This window comes from Urocitellus parryii, chromosome 4 (assembly GCF_045843805.1).
Source record: "Urocitellus parryii isolate mUroPar1 chromosome 4, mUroPar1.hap1, whole genome shotgun sequence".
NCBI lineage: Eukaryota > Metazoa > Chordata > Mammalia > Rodentia > Sciuridae > Urocitellus > Urocitellus parryii.
Genome location: NC_135534.1, coordinates 6,481,067 through 6,505,043, shown reverse-complemented (window position 1 = coordinate 6,505,043; position 23,977 = coordinate 6,481,067). Strand labels below are relative to the sequence as shown.

Below are 23,977 nucleotides of genomic sequence, written 5' to 3'. Positions count from 1 at the left end.
AGTTGTAGTTGGACACAATATTTTTATTTTATTTATTTCTTTTTATGTGGTACTGAGGACCAAACCCAGCCCCTCGCACGTGCCAGGCGAGCACTCTACCACTGAGCCACAACCCCAGCCCCAGAGTCATAGATCTTAACCTGTTAAGTCCTATACTTAAATCATGCAACATACCACTTAACAGTAACTTTTAAATAAATTTTATGACTGGGTGTGGTGGCATATTCCTGTAATCCCAGTGGCTCAGGAGGCTGAGGTAGGAGGATCACAAATTCAAAGTCAGCCCCAGCAACTTAGTGAGGACCTAAGCAATTGAGCTGAACCCTGTCTCAAAAAATAAAGAGTTGGGGATGTGGCTCAGTGGTTATACATCCTAGGTTCAATACCCAATACCATAAATAAATAAATAAATATGTTTTTTGAGGTATATTTTAGTCACCTAAAATATGAGTAGAGTATTTGGAAGAAATTTTCCATATATATATGAAAATAAAAATAAAGGATATATAAGGGGCTGAGGTGCTCACCTAGCACATGCAGGGCACTATGTTCAATCCCCGCACCACATAAAAATGAAATAAAAGTATTGTTTCCAACCTCAACTAAAACAGAATATTTTTTAATAGGATATAAGCTCTAGATTATGATTGCCAACATATTTTAATAAACCTGTGTCAACTTTGTTGAAGTATTCATATAATTGAAAACTTAGGACTTAATGGGTTAAGCCTCGAAACTGCCCATGATTTCTGTTTTCTTACTCTTGCACAAATTACACCTCAAATGAGAATATTTTTTATTCTTTAATCCAAAACTACACCTGATATATTTAATGATCTTGTAGAATCATTAAGTCTACAGGTAACATCTAATTATCATAGCTTTACTGACAAGAGTTTACTGAGCCAATGTTTTGGGATAATTGATTGGTTTGGAGGGAGAGGAAAGGCTTACTACTAGTATTTCTTCTCTGTTTAGAAAACAGCTGTTGGAAAGTAAACAAGCACAAAATTTCATTAGATTTTTTTCTAAGAGAGAAAGTCTTATTTCTTTCTCACTGGTCCTATTAAACCCTAGTCTCAAACCTAGATGAACAGGGGAAAGTGTAGCATGTGTGAGAGCAGACATCTGAGTATCATGGGGCAAGTTTTAGCCATTTGTCCTTCACAATCCCATCACATAGTGCTGATCTTTGAATGACCTTAGAAACTTCTGCTTGGAACAGAGTCATCTTAGTGAGTGAAATACACTATGGAGAATAAGAAACTGCCAGTAGAAACAGAAAAAGCAGGAGCCATGATATCTCTGAATTGCCAAATTTTCTTCCCTTTCCATTGCTGTGATTCCTTAAGTGAGACAGAAGTTACTTATACCAGCGAAACTGATATGATAGTGTATGTGATTATGCATATCTTAGAGGTTATAAAAGGAATTTTTAATGTCTTTTAAAATAATTTCTTAAGAGGGAAAAAAGTTAAATTTGTCTTATCTGTTTTCTGACAGTAGACCAAAATTCATTACAACTGAATCACACTGTAGCAGAATCCACCCTGTGCTAGGACATCCAGTAACACTTTTCATCCCTGATGACGTGGCTGGCATGGGCTTGTTGGGTGAACTGATACTGACCCCAGCCGCTGCTCTGTGCCCCAGCCCAAGGGTCTTTTCCAGCCAGCTGAACAGGATTTCTTCAGTTTCCATATCCTTTTGAAAAAAAGTTCAAGGCAATTGCCTTTGAAGATCCCAATTTTAAAGAAAGCCTTTGTATATTATCTAGAAGTGTTCTTATTTGTATAAAAACATATAATCCAACATAAAAGACAAGTTAATTTGCTAGAGAACTGAGAAACTATAAGCTGTGATATATATGCCATGCATTTTCCCTATAAACCAACATGACAGAAGCATGGACTGGATGGTGCAAGAAAGAAAAATGAGGCTAGAAGAGTAGCTGGAGTTGACTAATCAGTGTTTTGTTTGTTTTATACAAGTGAATAAATAGTCATAAAAAAACTAAAATTTGGCAATTTTCTTTAGCATCTATACGTATTTCTATATGGACCTTCTGGTCTGCCTCTGGTATTGTCAAATCAGGAGCAGCCCAGTACTACTGTCTTGAAAGATATATGTTATTTCATTGACTGGAAGAAATACCAATTGTGTATGGTGCCTAATTTGGATCTCAATTTGGATGGAGGTATATATCCTTTTTTTTTTTGCACAGAAATTCAGAACCTAAAGAACATTAGAAAAATTAAGGAAATATAAATAGCAGGTGTATATAAAGACAGGACCCAATGATCTGATGGCTTATTCTGGGGTGTCACAGTGGGATACTGGCCTCCTTTGAGGGTTGTTGGAGTGAGGCAATGTATCAGACAGGCAAAGCCCAATCAGAGCCTGTTTAGCACTGCAGCTTGATGTTGGTTCTCGCTCACTTCTACTCCTTCATCTATTCCTGGTCCTTCTTCTAGGGTCTTGTTCAGAGGATTTCTATTTTCCTTAATCTGTTGATGTAAGGGCTTTAGAAAGGTGAGCAAGGGACCAACGGCTTCCTTGAACTCTTGTGGAAGAGAAATACTTGCCAATGAAAGTAGAACCCATATGAAATAATTAGAAGAAATTAAAACACAACCTAAATGCCAGACATAATAGTATTAAATGTGTCAAGCTGGCTGTATTATTCATGTAGGGCTGAACACATTAGCTTTGGGTGAGTTTTGCTAAAAGTTGGATGGTTAATAAATGGACCAATAAATAAAACTGGGAAATAGGACTGTGCAAATGTGAACTGATGCCTAGGAGGTTTATCATTCTGTTGCTGGCTTGAATCCTTTGAAATTTGGAAGGTAGTCTGGTCATTTGGACCCTGGGAAAAATGTCCAGTAGGGAAGAGGTATTTCTAGCTTTGTGATTAGCACAAAAAGATAGAAGTGTCCTAGAATGAGGCAGTGGTCTCCAGGGAATGACAAAATCTGCACTTAGCAAGTAAACCTCCAGATAAGGTTCTTTTTCTCGAGTGGGTAGTAATTCCAGAAAATGGCTTTGAGAGGAAATGTCCTTGGACAGGATATTTGGATATAAGTAGTTTGATGAGGAAAGACTGTTTAGTCTTAACAGATGGGATATCCTGCCTTCAGAATTTTGAATAGAAGGATGACCTAAGTGAACTTCTAGGAATCTTGGTATCTTTTATCTCTTTCATTTTTATTTTTAGACACTATTGATTTCCTTTATATATTTTTACATGATGCCTGAACTTGCTCAGTTAACTCTGAAATGAGTAATGTAGAATACTTTCCTCCATGTCTTTCCTTTATTTTTCAAAAGGTCAGAACAAGGATTCATGTGGAGGTACTTTTCTGTATGGAACTATAATATAGAACTCTCCTGATACATTCTATAGGACCCAGCTGCTAGAAAGTGACCATAGAGCATTGGATTACTTGGGAATACAAATATATGGTATTGGGTTAAGAGCACCAATTTTGAAGTCAATCTGGCATGGCCTTCAACTCAGTTCCACCACTTAACTGGCTCATGTTGAGAAAGATATTCAATCTTTCTGTGCCTCTTTTCTCATCTGTAAAAAGGCATATGAATAGGTCCTACTCCAGAGTGTTGTGAGATCTAAACATTGTGATAGTTCATGAGAAAATTTAATATGATACCTGGCATATAGCACAAGTTAGCCGTTTATCACAAGTTAGCTGCTTTCATTATCATTACTCAAGTTTGAATCAGATCTCTGCCTCTTACTAGCACAACCTACCTTCAAAATTTGTATGAGGAATAAATCAATTTATTGTTGGAATGTTTCTCAGTAAATGCACAGGAGTGTTGTTTGGTTTACATTTACATATCTAGTTGTTATTCTGATGGTCTTCCTGTGAGTCACTATTATTCTATCATGTGGACAGAAAAACAAGTTCAGGAATTGAATGGAGTGTTCAAATGTAGATTCTTATTCTAAGGTCCTTTTTGTTTGGGATATAAGTTCTTTAGTCAATTAGCATTTTGGGGTCTTTACTTACCTTAGAAATTTGTGTAATATCTTGTCTTCTAGATTTTGTGCTTCCAGATGTGAGTTATCAGACAGAGTCCAGTGAGGGTGCTCAGTCTCAGAATATGGATCCTCAGAGACAAACTCTGCTGCTTTTCCTCTTTGTGGATTTCCACAGTGGATTTCTAATCAAGCAAATGGAAATATGGGGTAGGTACAGAATGGGGCCGCCAGCTCGGTTGTGCCAAATGCTAAAAGGATAGAAAGGGAAACATTTAATGCATCTATCTGAATTATATATTTTTTTGTAGAATAAAGAATTCCAGTGAAAAGTTTTGCTTAATAAGTTAATAAATTATATGCTCTGTAGAAAAGATCTATAAGTTGATGTGTAATGACAGATTCATGGGATCCCAATAGACCTCCAGGAGCCAAATCCGATGCAATCACACAAGAGTCTTTATTGCAAGCTTGAGCCTGGACTCATACCCGTTCCACACGTAGCGGTCCCAGGGAGTGAGTCCTGGTCTTTTGTTCAGTGAGATTTTGTAGGTTTCTGGGGATACTCTATGCATCACAACATCACTCAGCAAATCATTTCACACCGCGGGGAAAATCAAACAGCAACTCTTAACATTGGACATTGGTTAGCACATTCACTGGCAGGAACAAATTGGGTAGGGGTGATTAGTTAGTACAAGAGGGGGATTCCTTTGAACTGATTGGTTTAAGCCACGAGGGGTATACGTGCTGAACTACATGGTGTCCCAACATGTTATCAACTACCATAAACTACTGGGGGGTCATCTGGCATCCCAGGTATTTTCCCTGTCTCATGCTGATTGGTGGTTGCTAGGGGGTTGCTATGGGTCTTCACCTAGCCTGACGGAGTCAGGGACATCTGGGCCATCTCTCCTGTTATTTGCAGACCAAAAAAAAAAAAAAAAATCAGCAGGATGGGTATGTGTCTAGGAGTGCTCTGTGGGTTTTTCTAAGGACAAAGGTCCCCTTCCTTGGATAGGCTTTGAGGTAGAAGGTGTTTTCAGAAATGGAATAACATCAGTTTCTCAGATGCAGTACTTAAATAACAACATTCTGGGATTTTGGTTGGCTAGAGGTCAGCAGACACTTTCTAAAATTTTCCCTGACAGGTATATTAACTTAGGTTAGTAGCTTTCAACTTTAATTGCACAATGTATTACATGGAGAGCTTCTACAAAATGTCTAAGTATTGTACAGCGCAATGGTACACATCTGTAATCCAAGCAACTCCGGAGGCTAAGGCAGAAAGATCATAAATTCAAGGCCAGCCTTCACAACTTGGTAAGACTGTGTCAAAATAAAAAATAAAATTGGCTTGGGTATAGCTCAGTGTACTCGCTTTTTTTTGTACTAGGTTCAATCACCAGTACAAAAAAAAAAGCCTAATCCTCACCCCAGAGGTGGGGTGCAGGTATCAGGGTTGTTTTGTTTTGTTGGCCTAGGGCCTCATTTATGCTAAGCTCTTCCACTGAGCCACAACCCTGTTCCCTGTTAACATGTTTTTTTTATTAATTATTTTTTTTACACAAATAGAGCACAACTTTTCATTTCTCTGGTTGTACATGATGTAGAGTCACACCATTTGTGCATTCATACCCATACATAGGGCAATAATGTCTGTCTCATTCTACCATGTTTCCACACACACACACACCCTCCCCTGCCCTCCCCCCTGCACAATCCAAAGTTCCTCCATTCTTCCCTTGGGCACCCCGTCATCATGGATCAGCACCCACTTACAGAGAAAAAAAAATTGGTCTTTTGGGATTGGCTTACTTGGCTTAGCTTGACATTCTCCAACTCCATTCATTTACCTGCAAATGCCATAATTTCGTTCTTCTTTAAGGCTGAGTAATATTCCATTGTGTATATATAACACAGTTTCTTTTATTTAATAAAATTATTTATTTATTTTCTCTTTTTTATTTGTTCTACTTAGTTGTACATGACAGCAGAATGCATTTCAATTCATCATACACAAATGGAGCACAACATTTCAATTCTCTGGTTGTACATGATGTAGAATCACATCAGTTTGTCAATTGTACCTGTACATGGGGCAGTAATGTCTGCCTCATTCTACCATGTTCCCCGCCCACACCCTCCATTCCCATCCCCCCCTGCACAATCCAGAGTTCCTTCATTCTTCCCTTGCCTCCCCCCATTATGGATCTGCATCCACTTACAGAGAAAACATTTGGTCTTTGATTTTTTTTAGGATTGATTTACTTTACTTTACTTAGCATAATATTCTCCAATTCTATTCATCTACCAGCAAATCCATAATTTTATTCTCTTTTAATGCTGAGTAATATTCCATTGTGTATATATACCACAGTTTCTTTATCCATTCATCTATTGAAGGGCATCTAGGTTGATTCCACAGTTTAGCTGGTATGAATTGAGCTGATATAAACATTGAGGTGGCTGCATCACTGTAGTATACTGATTTTAAGTCTTTTGGGTATAGACTGAGGAGTGGGATAGCTCAGTCAAATGGTGGTTCTATTCCAAGTTTTCTAAGGAATCTCCATAACTGCTTTCCAAAGTGGTTGTACCAATTTGCAATCCCACCAGCAATGAATCAGTGTACCTTTTTCCCCATATCATGGCCTATGGGAGACCAACCTTGCATGTGACTTCAGGTGGCAGATGCTGCTAGATGCCCTGCCCTTCTTGGGTTTGAGGGGCCTTTCTTTGTGCATGGGCGTGCCTTCTTACAGCCCCAGGGGTGGAGCTATCTTCTCCTGTTCCTTTGTAATATTACCCCTTTCCCTGTTTGGGATAGAATGTTCCATGGAAATGCCTTTTGTGTGTCCCCTTATCTTACTGTACCCTTGAGTATGGCCTATCTAGATGTCAGTCAACCTGCTGACAACAGACATCATGAAGCTAGACTCAGCCCCTTGAAACTATCCCCTTGCCTCATTTGAATTGCTTCTCCTCAACAAAAGGGGTCAGCACATGCCAGGGCACTCTCTTTCTCTCTCTCTCTCTCTCCTCGATCTTGCTCTCTCTCTCGCTCTCGCTCTCTTCCTATGGAGCCATCACAGCAATCCCAAAGAAAAAGGTATTTCTGTCTCTTGTGTGGTTATTTCACGCAGCCCAGTTAGCCCAGTTCCCCTGGAGTGACACCTGAGTGTTTTAGTCGGGAGCAACCTGGCAAATTGGTTCCCTGGGTGGGCAAAAAGGTCTAAATGCTTAAGCCCCTGGGACAAAAGCTGCACTCGCCAGCACTTATTGTTGCTTGAATTGTTGATAATTGCCATTCTGACAGGAGTGAGATAAAATCTTAGAGTAGGATTTTATTTGGAATTGACATTCTCTATTGTAATTTTGTTTATTTTTAAATTTTCTTTTTTGTTTTCACTGAAAGGAAAGATGATGCTCAGTTTTAAACGTTAAAAGTGTACAAGTTGCTTTGTTACAATAAAACTAAATTGTACACACACACAAAAAAAATCTTAGAGTAGTTTTGATTTGCTTTTCTCTAATTGCTAGATGTGTTGAACATTTTCTTCATATATTTGTTGATTGATTGTATATCTTCTTCAGTGAAGTGTCTGCTCATTTCCTTAGCCCATTTATTGATTGGGTTATTTATTTCTTTCAGTATTAAGTTTTTTGAGTTCTTAATATATCCTGGAGATTAGTGTTCTATCTGATGGGTGGGTAGTAAAGATTTTCTCCCATTCTATTGGCTCTCTCTTCACATTATTGATTGTTGTAGAAATAGAAAAAGCAATCATGAAATTCATTTGGAAAAATAAGAGACCCAGAATAGCCAAAGCAATCATTAGCAAGAAGAGTGAAGCAGGAGGCATCACAATACTAGACCTAAAACTATACTACAGAGCTATAGTAACAAAAGTGGCATGGTACTGACACCAAAATAGACATGTAAACCAATGGTACAGAATAGAGGACACAGAGACAAACCCACGTAAATACAGCTATCTCATACTAGACAAAGGCATCAAAAACATACATTGGAGAAAAGATAGCTTCTTCAACAAATGGTGCTGTGAAATTTGAAAATCGATATGCAGCAAATGAAATTGAACCTTTATCTCTCACCCTGCACAAAACTCAACTTAAAGTGGATCAAGGACCTAGGAATTAGACCTGCGACTCTGCGACTAATAGAAGAAAAAGGAAGCCCAGATCTTCATCATATTGGCTTAGGACCTGACTTCCTTAACAAGACTCCTAAGTGCAAGAAATAAAATCAAGAATCAATAAATGGGATGGAGTCAAACCGAAAAGCTTCTTCGCAGCAAAGGAAACAACCAACAATCATTAACAAGTTTTTAAAGCTTCTCAGGCTTGAGAACTCTTCATCACCATACTGCCTTTCTAGGCATCACTGTGAAAAAGTGAAAGGGCTTGGAAGGCAGACTACAGGGAGAATATCACAGCCAATCATAGCAAATAACTGGCACCAGTCAATGTGAGTGTTTCTGATCTGGAGTTGTAAGTGGTAGGACCTCACTTGTTGATGATGCTGCCCTCAAACTTGCATAGTTTTCCTGGGCTTGGTTTACAACTCTTGAGAAGCTGGTGTTCTTTGGTGCCCTGTTCTATTGATTAAGGCCAGGGGAATGGGAAATAGAAGAGACCCAGATTTATGAGACTCCGACAAGGAGCTTTAGGTGAGGATATCTGGGGCAGTTATCTGGGCTGTGCACACAAAGAGGCTGATAAGAGAGGCAGCTTAATATTGTGGAGAGGACTTTAGGGTAGAACCAAGAGAGCTGGGTTTACTTTTAACTCTGATAAAGTTTCCTCAGTGATATTTGAGAAGAAAGTCAAATAAATCATCTGAGCCTCCCTTTTCATATATGTAGCATGAGTTTGTCAGGCTAGGTAATATCAAAGCCCTTCCAAGGCTAAAAATCGTCTTAAGACTTAAGATCTGCTACCTTCTGGTATTTTTAAGAACATCTGCCAGAGGATAACCTTAGGATTATACCTTAAGATCTCAGAAACAGTGCTGTCATTCTTGTAGTACTATAATTTATACACCTCTGTTTAGCTTGACTTTGACAGTCTACAGTGTCTGAATAGTTGTAATGAGTATTGAATTTAAAAGAAATTCATTGCTGCTGTCAGGCAGTGGTGTACACCTATAACCGTAGCATTTTGGGAGGCCGAGGCAGAAGAATCACAAGTCTGAGGGCAGCCTCAACAACTTAGTGAGGTTCTGTCTCAAAATTAAAAAAAAAAAAATGTAAAAGGGTTGGGGATGTAGCTCAGTGATAAAGCATTCTTGGGTTCAATATCCAGTACCAAAAAAGAAATTCATCACTACATTAGCGAACATAGCAAGTGTTTTTTAAAATCTTATAATCTGGTAATTTAGGACTAGCCTCTGAAGGAGATAGTGAGTGGAGGTTGATGCAGATACACTAATTTTACCTTGTCTTTCCCCCTCTTATAATCCTTGAAAGCTTTCTCCAGAGCTCATCCTTTTAGGAAACAGATTGTTCAGAATTCCAGCCTGTTTCCATGCATCTTTTAAAAAGCACTTCCTTGGCCTTTTTCCCACCTTGTCATGGTAACTTTTCTATGATTAACTCATTATTTTATACAACGTCAGAAGCATCTGGTGGTATCAGCAGTTTTAGGAATGAACTTTGGCTTTTTAATTAAATGTCTGCTTTCAGAAGAGTCTGATTTCTTGAGGCTTTTCTTAGGATCAGACTGTAGAACATGCTAAGTCATCATATCATCAGCATTATTTCCCCTTTGAATACTGCATGTACATTTCAAAATACTTCATTTCCACTACCCCAGTTTATCTACACAATGTATCTGAAAGAACATATTTCAAGTGAGAAAAGTGAAGTGACCCAGTCACCACTATTGATGGCAGAAGTGATCCAAAAATCTTTGTTCTCCTAATTCTAGTTCCAACTCCTTTTGGGTCCATATTTTACCTTCTCTACCAGAAAAGCATCATGGTGTCCTGTGGTAGGAAATGTTCTTCTGACTTTCATTTTTTTAATATTTATTTTTTTAGTTTTAGGTGGATACAATATCTTTATTTTATTTTTATGTGGTGCTGAGGATTGAACTGAGTGCCTCATGCATGCTAGGCAAGTGCTCTACCACTGAGCCACAACCCAGCCCCCTGACTTTCATTTTTAATACAGTCCTAAGAAAAACCAGCCAGCCTCAGGCTGCTTCACTGGGATGTCTTTGAACAGACTAGCCAAAGAAAAGTAGAGAAACACTGAAAATAGAAATATTCATTAAGAAGCATTTTCTCTAGGTTCCTAGTAAAGTGAATTTGTCTTTCTATCTGCTGCACCAGGATCATTAAATAATAGCCCATTGTTTGGTGACATATTTTTGCCCATTGTTCTTACATGTCAGCTGTTCTGAGTGATGGTGTTTAGAGGTACCTGTGGTTACTTACTGAGAGGTCATCCCTCATTTAAAAGGACCTCATACCAACAGTTCCCAGGCTCATCTTTGTGTTAACATTTCCTTTACTGCAGTACATCTGAAAGAAATGACATACTGCTTACAGTGGCTTGCCTCAACACTGATGCTCAAGTAGGAGAGGAGGAGGGTTAGACACATTCTCCAGGAGATTTTCCTCTCCCTCTTTCTCTTTCCCTTTGAGAGTTACCAGTATCATTGTTTTATAGCATGCATTAAACAGGATCCTTCATTTATTTCTTCAAAAATAATGTTCTTCACTTTAATTTTCCTGAAATTTCTTTTACTTATAAGTAGGAATTGGGTAGATTGATGAGTTGCTGGGAGGAATTAATCTAAACAAAAGTGGATAGGCAGAAGTGGCTGCTGCTTCTTGAGGCGTCTTCCCTCATCCCAGCCCTGACTCCCAGCACATGAAGAGTAGTCATCCTCACTCATGGTTACCAACATTCTGCCCTCTTAGGAGTCCACACTTTGCTCACAGCCCAACTCAGCGCCATCCTCATGGAGAGCCACAGTGCAGTACGAGATTCCATCCAGGCCATGGTGGACCATGTCTTGGAGCAGCATCACCAAGCTGCCAAGGTAATAAGTAATTCATGACTTCTTTCTAAAAGAGAATGTAGAGCAACAGTGCCTCAGACCCCCAGCCCCTTATGCCCATTCTCTCCTCCTCTGCCACCTAGGTGTTAGTGTAACACTGCATCCAGCCTAGGAACTCAGGCTTTCATAGAGTCACTATAGCCAGCTTGCTTAGTTTATCTTCTTCTAGGTTGGTTTGAGTAAATAGGGACCGAAATAATATAGAAAAATGACTGATAACTGTGTCTCTTCCTAATATGTATATCACCCCATCCCATACATCTTGTGGAGCTGCTGTTTCCCTAATCCTTATCTTTTCCCCCTGTTTTCCTAATTCTTTATAATACCACATTCTCCTCTTACCTTTCTGAATTTCTCCATCCTGCGCACTTGGTAACACATTCCCTACTTCAGATAGCTCCCTTTTCAGGGAAAAAACAGCCATCTTAAGAGAGCAAAACTTTAAAAAAAAAAAAAAAACCCAAAAAAGTAAATGTGCCTGCTGTGTTGCCCAGTGTCTTACAGCTTGTCTTTTTCTGAATGTGCATGTGTCAGTAAGTCATATCTATGGGAGGAGAGAACATTTTAAAAATTTATTTTGATCCCTTATTGTTAGGGGACAGGGATTCTCTAAACCAGAGTGAAATTAATGTAGTCTCCTCCTCTATTTTCTCTAGGCTCATCAGAAACTACAGGCTTCACTCTCAGTGGCTGTGAATTCTGTCCTGAGTGTGGTGAGTGGAAGCACCAACAGCAGCTTCCGAAAGACATGTCTCCAGGCTCTTCAGGTTGGTAGGAGATTGGGGGATACTTATAAGTGCCAGGGTTTTGCTGGGTGCTGTGGCACATGCCTGTAATCCAAGCAGCTTAGGAGGATGAGGCAGGAGGATCATGAATTCAAAGCCAGCCTCAGCAATTTAGTGAGGCCCTAAGCAGCTCAGTGAAACCCTGTCTCTAAATAAAATACAAAAAAGGGCTGGGGGTGTGGCTCAATTGTTGAGTAACCCTGGGTTCAATCCCCAGTACCAAAAAAAAAAAAAAAAAAGTGCCAGAGTTTTAACGACATCCTATTACCTATCTTTGTAATGTATACAGTGCTTTCAGAATATATTTTCATTTGCTTCCACTGTGATTCTACATAGTACCAGGTCTAAGTGTTTTAAGAAGTGTTAGTTGAATAAATAGTAGTATGTTTACTATTTTATAAACAAGAAAAATTATTTAAGATCTGAGCTTCCTTTAGGTACATAGCTAGTTAAGAGAAAACTATGATTAGATTTGTGATTCTCAATCCCTTGTTGAAGAATGCTGGGTAACAGAATGCATTGGAAATAACTGAGCAACCATGCATTTTATGTATATGACAGTGTACAGTGGTGCAGAGAGTATTGGAATCAGAGGTTTGGCTTCAAATCCTCACTTATTTGTGATTTTGCTTTGTGGACTTCAGCCTACATTTAATTTCTCTGAGCCTTTTCTACAAATTGGAAAAAAAATAATAAACCCTCACAGGGTGAGGACTGAATGTGTGCTATCATCTAAATTTTTCTATCTCCCCAAAATTCTTACATTAAAATCCTAACTGCCAAGATGATGATCTGAGGAGGTATGGAGCTTTTGGGGATAATTAGGTTAGGTTCTGTCATGAATAAAATTAGTGCCAATAATGAAAGATGTTCCATAGAGATCCTCGGGCCCTTCTGCAAGTGAGGATGAAGGGAGAAGTAGGCAGTCCGCAAACGTAAAGGGGCCCCTTACTAGAACCCAACCTTGACTTCTAGCCTCCAGAACTGTGAGAAATACATTTCTATTGTTTATAATCTCACTGGTCTAAGGTAATTTGTTAGAGCAGCCAGAACAGGCTGAGACAGTGAGAAACCACATAGCACTTGCTAGGCTCTTGATAAATGTTAGTTTCTTTCTATCCTTTTAGGAATATGTGCCAAACAATTGGAATTATCAGTGGGTAACATTCATTCCATGTTTGTTGCTTCATTTTTAATTTTTTTCTTAAAAAGGTAGTATAATAGAAAATTTTAAATAATTACATTTATCATGACAGTATTAATTTTTGCATATTTTATCACATATAGTTGTCACCAAAACATTGCATACTCATATGTAATTTGACATTTTCCCATTCTAACAGTCCTAGAATTTTGTTTTGGTTAACCAATATTCCACTGTGTTGTTTTAATTTAATAAACCATTTCTCTAATGTTAGATATTTAAGTTGACAACATTCTTTCTGCTGATATAAATAGTGTTTCACTTAATATTTATTGTGATAGCCGGGCACGATGGCATATGCTAGCAGCTTGGGAGGCTGAGGCAGGAAGATCACGAGTTTAAAGCCAGCCTCAGCAATTTAGAAGGCCCTAAGCAATTTAGTGAAACTGTGTCTCAAAGTAAAAAATGAAAAGGGCTCTAGGGATGTGGCTAGTAGTTACTCCTGGGTTCAATCCCTGATTCAAAAAAAAAAAAATATGTGAGTGTGTGTGTTGTATATGGTGATAGCTTGGTTATTTTAAATTATTTCCAAGAATGTATTTCTATAAGCAGAGTTACTGAGTCAGAGGGTATAAGTAGTACATTTTATCATAGCTTCACCTTTCTGGATCATGTGGATAACACCAGGGTAGTTAGAAGAAGCTTAACTTTTATTCTACCTGTGAGATTTGGGGGTGGATCACTTCTTTTTGAATTTCAATTTTCTAGCTTTTTGTATTGGGTGATTACCCTGGCCCCCTTTAATGTCTTGCAATTAATTCTATATTATAAAGTGTCAAAGATTATTGTTCATTCCAGTGGGTACAGACTATATTCTTTTATTCCTTTCCTCCCTAAAAGGATTGTCTGAGTAAGAGTTCTTATATTGGCCTAAGTGGTCATTGGAGCCTCATTCTGCATAAAAGCAGTTTTATAACCCCTTCATGAACAGCTGGATCTCTTATTTCCTGTAGACTTAGGAGAACCAAGACCTTGGCTAAAGAATCTTGCTTTAGGCTACAGAAATGGGAAGACTTATGGAAGCCATAGCTACCTGTCTCTCATCAAGTACCCCCAGGCATTTTTCGTCCCTCTTGCTCCCATAGAGACTAAGGAAACTCTGAACACAATGTGAAAAATGTCAATGTTGTGTGCATCATCCTCTCCCCATTTAAATGTCCTGTGAGTACTTCTGCTTTGGTTTCCAGTACTAGAACTCAGCACTTTCTATCTCTGGCCTATTTTAGGCAGCTGACACACAAGAGCTTGGGACCAAACTGCACAAAATATTTCATGATGTCACTCAGCACCGATTTCTTCACCACTGCTCATGTGACATGAAGCAAGTAAGTGCAAAGTAATAATCAGTACTTTGGTGGACAGCTTCCATTTTAATGTGTGGGGATCCTGAATTCAGGGTGGGAAAGTACAAGTACTTTAGATTTCACAGTCTGAGGCTAGTCTTTCATCAAGGAAGCCTGAGGTCTAGAAAAACTTTCTAGAATAAAGTATTACATAGAGGTTGAGAACATGGTTAGACATTGCTTAAATTCCATTTATGCCACTGTCATTATTATGGAAGTTATTTTACTTTTCTTAAGCCTCAGCTTTTACAAATTTTTTTATATTGGGAATTGAACCCAGGGCCTCAAACATTCTACTGCTGAGCCATATCTCTAGCCCTTTTAAATTTTTTATTATTTTAAGACAGGTCTTACTATGTTGCCCTAGCTGGCCTCAAACTTGTGGTCATCCTATCTCAGCCTCCTGAATCATTGGGATAATAGGCATGTGTCACTGCAGGCAGCCAAGCCTCAGCTTCTTTATCAGTAAAACAGGAATGATGCATGTCCAAAATTATTGTTGTGAAATTTGAATAAGATAATGTATGTAAAGTGGTATGCACATAGCTACTATTACAATGGAAATGATATGGTTTGATTCTTGCATTTACTTTTTTTAATACTTATTTTTTATTCATAGTTGGACACAATACTTTTATTTATTTATTTTTAAGTGGTGCTGAGGATTGAACCCAGAGCCTCACACATGCTAGGCGAGTGCTCTGCCACTGAGCCACAACCCCAGCCCTTGTATTTACTTTTTTTTTAATATCTATTTTTTAGTTGTAGGAAGACACAATATCTTTATTTCATTTTTATATGGTGCTGAGGATTGAACCCAGAACCTCATGTGTGTTAGGCAAGCACTCTACCACTGAGCTACAACCCCAGCCCTGTATTTACTTTTTTTTTTTTTTTTTTTTTTTTTAAAGAGAGAGTGAGAGAGGAGAGAGAGAATTTTTAATATTTATTTTTTTTAGTTCTCGGCGGACACAACATCCCTGTTGGTATGTGGTGCTGAGGATCGAACCCTGGCCGCACGCATACCAGGCGAGGGTGCTACCGCTTGAGCCACATCCCCAGCCCCCTGTATTTACTTTTGACTAATAAAAATATACACTTTCATCTGTTCACCCTTCTCAATGCTGGAGATCTAAAGTTGCATCAATTAAGATTTCTAGGCATGCAAAGTCAAGTATCTTCCATTTGTTTTGTATTAGATTCTTCTAAGGGAGATCATAACTAGGAAATTCTGAATATCTCCCAATTTTAGGTATAGCTGGCAGTAGTGATCCAGTTGAAGTCCCACTTTTCTGACTTTCTTAGCTGTAACCTGTAGGATCGATTCTTCTGGAGCTAAAGCATAAGATAATAAATAAAAGAGATTAAAGACAAAATTATTACATGGTGGTTTTGGCCAAGATGAAATAATAGGGACTAGATTTGCCTCCTCCCCAAATTAACAAAAATTCTGGACATAATATATGCAATGGCTCTTAAGACATTAGATATCAGGAAATAAGTAGAATTGTCATTTGCAAAAGGTGGGAAAAAATTGATTTTGTTTCATCAAGCAAAATGATTGCCTCCAGAACACCAGAGAATATGGAGGACAGAGAACAAGGAGGGGGAATCTAGACAAAGCTTGGTGGTCTCCCTAAGTTGAATAGGTGAAATAGGGAATCCAGGGATAGTGTCTCAATCTGTTTTATGTGGTTATAACAAAATATCCTGTGGCTATGTACTTTATAAAGGAAAGAGGTTTGTTTAGATTATGATTCTGATGGCTAGAAAGTCCAAATGGCACTAGGCACAGTAGCACACACCTGTAATCCCAGTGACTTTGGAGGCTAAGGCAGGAGGATAGCAAATTTGAGGCCAGCCTTGGTAATTTAGTGAGATCCTATGTCAAAAAAAAAAGGCAGGGAGGCTGGGGATATAGGGATGTTGCTCAGTGTTGCCCCTAAACTCAATTCCCCAGTCCCCCCCCCCACACACACATGAAGAAAAGAAGAAAGAAGTGGGGGGGGGTCCAAATGGCATGACACTAATATCTGGTAAGGGAGAAAAGAAGAGTCTGGGAGAGATGAAGCTCTAATATATCCTGCCAGACTCAGTCCACTTCCTGAGATCAGCATTAATGGCTGGTGTCCTGAGGCAGTCATGATCCAATTCCCTCCCACTAGGCCCCCTCCTAAAGGTTACATCACATTTCAGGACTATCACATTGGGGGGCCTAGCCTCTAGCATGTAAATCTTTAGGGAAGAAACCTTATCCAAACCATAGCTGATGCCAAGGCAGCTAAGTTTTCATGGAAGAGTACCAGAAAGAGGAGAGCTATGTACAGAAAGAAAATTCTGGATATCTGCAGTAGAATTGCCATTTATATTTAGTTGAATACTAATCAGCTCATTTCTGTGAAGAAACTTGTCCAGGTGAAGAACCACTCAGAAGGATTAGAGGGAACAGTATGCAGAGCTTACACAGGGCTACAAATAGACTGCTCCTGCTGTGCAGAGAGGAAAACCTTATAATCTGTGGAGCATCAGGTAGAATATACTAAGAATACTAAGAAGAGTCTTATCTTAGGAGTGGAGAAAAACTAAACTTACAATAAACAGTCCTCTGTTATCATCTAACAACATTTGAAAGCAGAAGCAAGACCCAAAAGGATCAAAATGTTTTCAGATAATTCAATGGCATTTCAAAACAAAGTTCAAGAATGTTTATAGGAATAGCCAGGTACACACACCTGTGATCCCAACTACCTGGGATGCCTAGGCAGGAAGACAAAAAATTTGAGTCCAACCTCAGCAACTTAGTGAGATCCTGTCTCAATAAAATAAAAATCAAAAATAACTGGGAATGTAGCCCCAGTGGTAGAGTACTTGTCTACCATGAACAAGTATCTGGGTTTAATGCCCAGTACTGAGGAAAAAAATACCCATAACCTACCCAGGTAATATTTGTAGCGCCTTAGAAGCCATAGAAAACTTACTGCTTTGCTAAGAATCAGGAAGAAGCATCCCACAATGACAAAACTTAATCAAAACTGATCCAGAACTGACATAGCAGTTAGAATTAGTAGATAAAGAGATCATTAAAAGTTATTATTTTTAATATTTTGTAAGTTTTTTCAGTGTGGCCAATTTGAGGGGTGGAGTTTGATTTAGAAAATGATATGATGTTTTTCTTTTACAGAGAATATCATGACTACTTATCAAAATATCTTTAGTGTTTCAAGACTCACATGGTAAACATAAAACTGCTACACTTATTCAAATAGTATATTCAGTGGAAAGAAAAAAGTCATAAGTAGAAGCTATTTCTTTTAAGATCTGCAGCTAATAGGATAAGTTGATGACACAGCACAATTTAATTGGCATTCCTTTTGGGAGTGAGAGATTAAATTCTTTATCTAAAAAAAAAAGTCATTTTAATGCATAGTGTTATATCTCCGTGGCCATGTCACAAGAGGCTTGCCAAGGCAGCTAAGGCTTCAGGCCTCACAGAACTGCTGTCAAGTGAAACCATAAATAATAGTATCAGAATTTACCATCTGATCAGTGGATAATGCTTTCAAGGCATTCAATTAGCTTACTTTCTGTAGTATTTACGCTGTTTACATTGATAATCCCGTTCATGTAGTATTTGCTACAAGGGAGTCATAGAACCAGTTGTTTTGACTAAATATGATGAGAAGCCATTCTTTGGGTTCCACATAATTTGTGGCAGTCATGGACAGGCTGCTTAAAGAGTGATGTCTACTTTGTTCATTGTGTTGGAACAGCCCTGTGAAAAGAAAACAAACTTTAGTACTATTCCAATTGACTTAGCTGGAGAAATGGGAGCTCCTTAAGATCTAGATGCATTTTACAGTCATTTTATGAGGATTTTCCTTCAGGTAAAACTACTACATTGCCTCTCATAAAACAGTTATAATTATAATTGTATTCATGTATTGCAGAAGCTAGATTGACAAGTTAAGTTACAAAAAAGACCCAAAGCAAACTTTTAAAGATGAAAACTACAATGTCTGAGAGGAAAATTACACTGAATAGTATTAATTGGCACATAAGACACTTAAGGAAAAAACAGCAATAGAAACTCCTGAAACAAAACACTGGGGTTTTTAAAAAGACTATAAATAAAGAAATACTAGCATATCTGTGAGCTGTAGTACAATTTCAAGTAGCCTAATATGTATTATTGAGAAAGATAAAGAAGAAGGGGTTTGGTACCAGGGATTGAACCCACAGGCATTTAACCACTGAGCCACATCCCTGGCCCTTTTTATTTACTTTTTTTTTTTTTTTGAGACAGTTTTGCTACTGCTTGGGACCTTGCTGAGTTGCTTAGGCCGAGGCTGGCTGGCGGCGGCGGCTGCTACTACTACTGCTGCTGCTGCTGCTGCTTCTTCTTCTTCTTCTTCTTCTTCTTCTTCTTCTTCTTCTTCTTCTTCTTTTTTTTGCAATCCTCCTGCCTCAGCCTCCTTAGTCACTGGGAGTACAGACTTGTGCCAGAACACCAGAAAATATACTTGAAGAAATGATGGCTGAAATTTTTTCAAATATTATGAAATCTGTAAACCCACTGATCTAAGAACTTCAATGAAGTGTAAGCCCAAGAAGCGTAAAGAAAGCAACACCAAGGCATATAATAATTAAATCAGTTTAAATCAGTGGTAATGAACTGGGGTTGTGGCTCAGTGGTAGAGCACTTGCCTAGCATGTGTGAGGCACTGCGTTTGATTCTCAGCACCACATATAAATAAATGAATAAAATAAAGGTTCATCAACATCTAAAAAATATTTTAAAAAATCAGTGGTAAAGGGGAAATCTTAAAAGCAGAGTTGGGAAACCCCATGTTATACATGTACAAGGAAACAGTATAAAGATCACAGCAGACTTCTCTTTGGAAACAGTGTAAGTTAGAAGAGATGGAGCAGCATCTTTACAGTATTAGGGAAACCTCCTGACCTAAAATTCTTTACTCAGCAAAATATCTTTTTCTTTTCTTTTTTTTTTTTTTTTAAAGAGAGAGTGAGAGAGGAGAGAGAGAGAGAGAAAGAATTTTTTAATATTTATTTTTTTAGTTCTCGGCGGACACAACATCTTTGTTGGTATGTGGTGCTGAGGATCGAACCCGGGTCGCACGCATACCAGGTGAGCGCGCTACCGCTTGAGCCACATCCCCAGCCCTCAGCAAAATATCTTTAAAAGCAAAGATGAAATAAAGATTTTTTCCTAACATATAATTGATTATCAGCAGATAAGAAATGTAAAGTAAATCCTTCAAGCAGAAGAAAAGTGATACCAAATAGAACCTAGGTCTACACAAAGGAATGAAGAACACTGGAAATCTTTATATTTACTATACTATTAAATATAAAGACTTTTTCTTACTATTTTAATCTCTTTAAAACATAATTGACTTTTTTTCAGTGCTGGGGATTGAACCTAGGACTCAATACTGCATATGTGTCCTACCACTGAGTCCCATAACTGACTTTTTTTGTTAATTTTTTTTAGTTGTAGATGAACACAATATTATTTATTTATTTAATGTGCTGCTGAGGATCGAACCCAGGGCCTCACAAGCACTCTACCACTGAGTTACAACCCCAGCCCATAACTGACTTTTTAAAAGCAAAAATAGTAACAGTTTGTAACCTATATGCAAATAAAGTGTATGACAACAGTAGCACACAGACCAGGAGGAGAGAAATGGAAATACATTTATAAGGCCTTATATTATATGTGGAATGATATAATATTAAAGGCAGACTGAGCTAAAAGGAACCATTATATAACACAAGAAGGTCTTACAACTAATAAGCTAGGGAAGGAGTTAAAATGGAATCATTGGGGCTGGGATTGTGGCTCAGTGGTAGAGTGCTTGCCTAGCATGCATGAGGCACTGGGTTTGATCCTCAGCACCACATAAAAATAAAAAAAGACATTAAAAAATAATAATAATAAAATGGAATCATAAAAATAATCCAAAAAAGGCAGAAAATGAGAAAAATGAAAGTGAGCACAATGACACAAGTGGAAAACAGTTATGAAGATGGTTATGAAGATGGTTTATTTAACCCACATCATTTATCCCATAAGTTGGTCTAAACCCAGTTAAAATATAGATTGTTAGAATGGATAAAGGATCAAGAGTCAACTATATGCAGTCTAAAAGAATCCCACTTTATTTTTTTTTTAATATTTATTTTTTAGTTTTCGGTGGACACAACATCGTTGTTTGTATGTGGTGCTGAGGATCGAACCCGGGCCGCACGCATGCCAAGCGACCGCTCTACCGCTTGAGCCACATCCCTAGCCCAAGAATCCCACTTTATTTATTTATTTATTTTTTAAGAGTGAGAGAGAGGGAGAGAGAGAGAGAATTTTAATGTTTATTTTTATTTTTTTAGTATTTGGTGGACACAACATCTTTGTCTGTATGTGGTGCTGAGGATCGAACCCGGGTCGCACGCATGCCAGGCGAGCGCGCTACCGCTTGAGCCACTTCCCCAGCCCAAGAATCCCACTTTAAAGACACAAAAAGATTAAAAATAAAAGGATGGAAAAAGATATGCTACACTAATGAAAAGAGAGCTGGGGGCTGTGTTAATATTAGACAAAGTAGATTTCAAAACAAGGGGTAAAGAGGTCACTTCATCATGAAAGCATCAGGCATCATGAGGACAGTACAGATGTTCTATCACAAGCTGAAAATGTTGTCAGTCAAAATGCATTTAATAACCTAATCTACCGAACATCATAAATTAGCCTCACCTACCTTTAAGTTCAGAATGCTTGTATTAGCTTATAGTGGTACAGAATCATCTACCATAAATCGACTGTATAAAATGTTGAATCTCTCATGTAATACAACTAAGAATTATACTGAAAGTGAAAACAGAATGATTGGTCAAGGACCATCTGTAGTCCTAAAGATTCAAGTACCTTTTATGATAACTTTAAAATACATGAAACAAAACTAATAGAACTAAGAAGAAATAGATACATATTTATACTTAGATATTTCAACAAAATTTTCTTAATAATTGATAGAATGGGGGGCTGGGGCTGGGGCTCAGTGGTAGAGCGCTCGCCTAGCATTCGTGAGGCACTGGGTTCGATCCTCGGCACCACATAAAAATAAAATATTGTGTCCACCTAAAACTAAACAAATAAATAAATATTTTTAAAAAATAATTGATAGAATGGGTAGAGAGAAAATCAATAAGTCTATAGAAGTCATCAGTAATACTATCAATCAGTTTGACCTAATAGATGTTTATAAATCACTCTGCCCAACCACAGAAAAACATGCATTATTTTCAAGTACATGGGACATTTATAAAGGGAGAACATATTCTGAGCCATTAGGTAGGTCTCAATAAATTTAAGTTTATTTAAAGTCATAGGAAGTACATTTTTGACCACAATAGAATTATTAAAGTAAAATCAATAACACAAAATTTCAAAATATTTGGAAAATAAATTAGTTATAAACACAAAATCAGAAGGGAAATTAGAAATAATTGAATAGAAGTGCAATTTATCAAAATTTATAGGGTATTGCTAATGTAGAAAATATCTGTGTGATAAAAGAAAATATTATCAAATCAGTTACCTTACCTTCAGGTTAAACCAGAACAAGCAGAGCAAATTAAACACAAGGTAAACAAAAGAAATGAAATAATAAAGATCAGAGTAGAAATTTAAAAAAAAGAATAATAGAGAAAAATGAAACAAAAAGGTGGTTCATTGAGAACATTAATAAAATTGATAAACATGTAGACAGATTAATCAGAATAAATACAGAAGGCACCAGTTGCCAGAAACTAGAAAGGTGGCATCAGTTGCTCATCAGTATGAGCAACTCTACAGCAGTACATTTGACCACTTAAATGAAATGGACAGATTTCTTAAAAGATAGGAATTACCAAAGTTCACTAGGAAGAAACACCCATGTGTACGTATAGTTCTTTACCTATTAAGGAAATTGAATTTTTAGTTAATAGCCTTTCCATAGTCTCCAGAATATATAAAGAACTCTCAAAAATCATTAATAAGAAAATGCCAGTTTTTTTAAATGGACCAAAAATTTGAATATACACTTCACCAAAAAAGATATAGGTAAACAAACATCAAACACATGAAGCCAACATCATTAATCTTTACAAAAATTCAAGCAAAAGCCACAATTAGATATCATTTTATACCCATTTGGAATAAAAATACTGTATCACTGGGTGAAGTGGCATGCACCTGTTGTACTGTTTTCCCTGCTCAGGAGACTGAGGCAAGAGGATCACTTGAGCCCAAGAGTTGGAGGATGGTCTGGGCAACATAGCAAGACCATGTCTCAAAAAAAGAAAGAAAGAAAGAAAAAGAAAACAGACTATACCAAGTGTTGGCAAGATGTGGAAGAACTAGAACTTTTGTACCCTGTTTGTGGGAATGAAAGATGGTACAATCACTTCAGAAAACAATTTGACAGTTTCTTTAAAAGTTAAATGTGGCCGGGTGTGGTGGTGCACACCAGTAATCCCAGCAACTCAGGAGACTGAGGCAAGAGGATTGCAAGTTCAAGGCCTGTCTCAGCAATTTATTGAGGCCCTAAGCAATTTAGCAAGACCCTGTCTCAAAATAAAAAAAATTTAAGGGCTGGGGATGTGTTTCAGTGGTTAAATACCCCTGGGTTCAAATCCCCAGTTTTAAAAAAATGTTAATATGTACCTACCATATGACCTAGTTATCCCACGCCTGCGTATTTACCCAAGATAAATAAAACCTATATACACATAAAAACTATGCACATATATGTACACATTAACACTAATGTTTATAGCATCTTTTACAAGTCCAAAACAGGGAACAAACCCAATGTCAGCAGTTAAATAGATAAGCAAATTTTAGTTTATCTATACAATTATACAATACTCAGTAATAAAAGGAATGAACTGTTGATACACAAAATAAAAGCCATGCTGAGTGAAAAATCCAGAAATAGTTAAGAGTGCATACCGTCACTCATACATTGCTGGTGGGACTGGAAATTGGTGCAGCTACTCTGGAAAGCAGTATGGAGATTCCTTAGAAAACCTAGAATGGAACCACCATTTGGCTCAGTTATCCCACTCTTTGGCATATACCCAAGGACTTAAATCAGCATACTATAGTCATGAGGCCAAATCAATGTTCATAGAAGCACAATTCACAACAGCTAAGCTACGGAACCAAACCTAGATGCCCTTCAACAGATCAATGGATAAAGAAAATATATATATACACAATGGAGTCTTACTCAACCATAAAGAAGAATGACTTTATGACTTTTGCCAGTAAATGGATGGAACTGGAAACTATCATACTAAGTGAATAAGCCAATCCCCCAAAACCAAGGGCCAAATGTTTTCTCTGATATGTAGATGCTAACACACAATAAGGAGTCAGGGGAATAGAAGTTCGTTGGATTAGACAAAGGGAAGAGAGAGGCAAGGGGAATAGGAAAGATAGTAGAATGAATTGGACATAACTTTCCTGTGTTCATACATGAATACA

The 23,977-nt window shown here is 37.8% G+C and overlaps 1 protein-coding gene across 1 annotated transcript in view; it reads left to right on the top strand.

Moving 5' to 3' along the window:
* Top6bl (TOP6B like initiator of meiotic double strand breaks) overlaps nt 1-23,977 on the top strand; it is an 82,510-nt gene that overhangs the window by 47,615 nt on the left and 10,918 nt on the right. The window contains exons 8-13 of the mRNA XM_026396586.2: nt 1,507-1,699; nt 2,047-2,197; nt 4,067-4,213; nt 10,956-11,077; nt 11,752-11,862; nt 14,311-14,409. Of these exons, the coding sequence (XP_026252371.2) occupies nt 1,507-1,699; nt 2,047-2,197; nt 4,067-4,213; nt 10,956-11,077; nt 11,752-11,862; nt 14,311-14,409 (823 nt within the window). The remainder of the gene's footprint in view (nt 1-1,506; nt 1,700-2,046; nt 2,198-4,066; nt 4,214-10,955; nt 11,078-11,751; nt 11,863-14,310; nt 14,410-23,977) is intronic.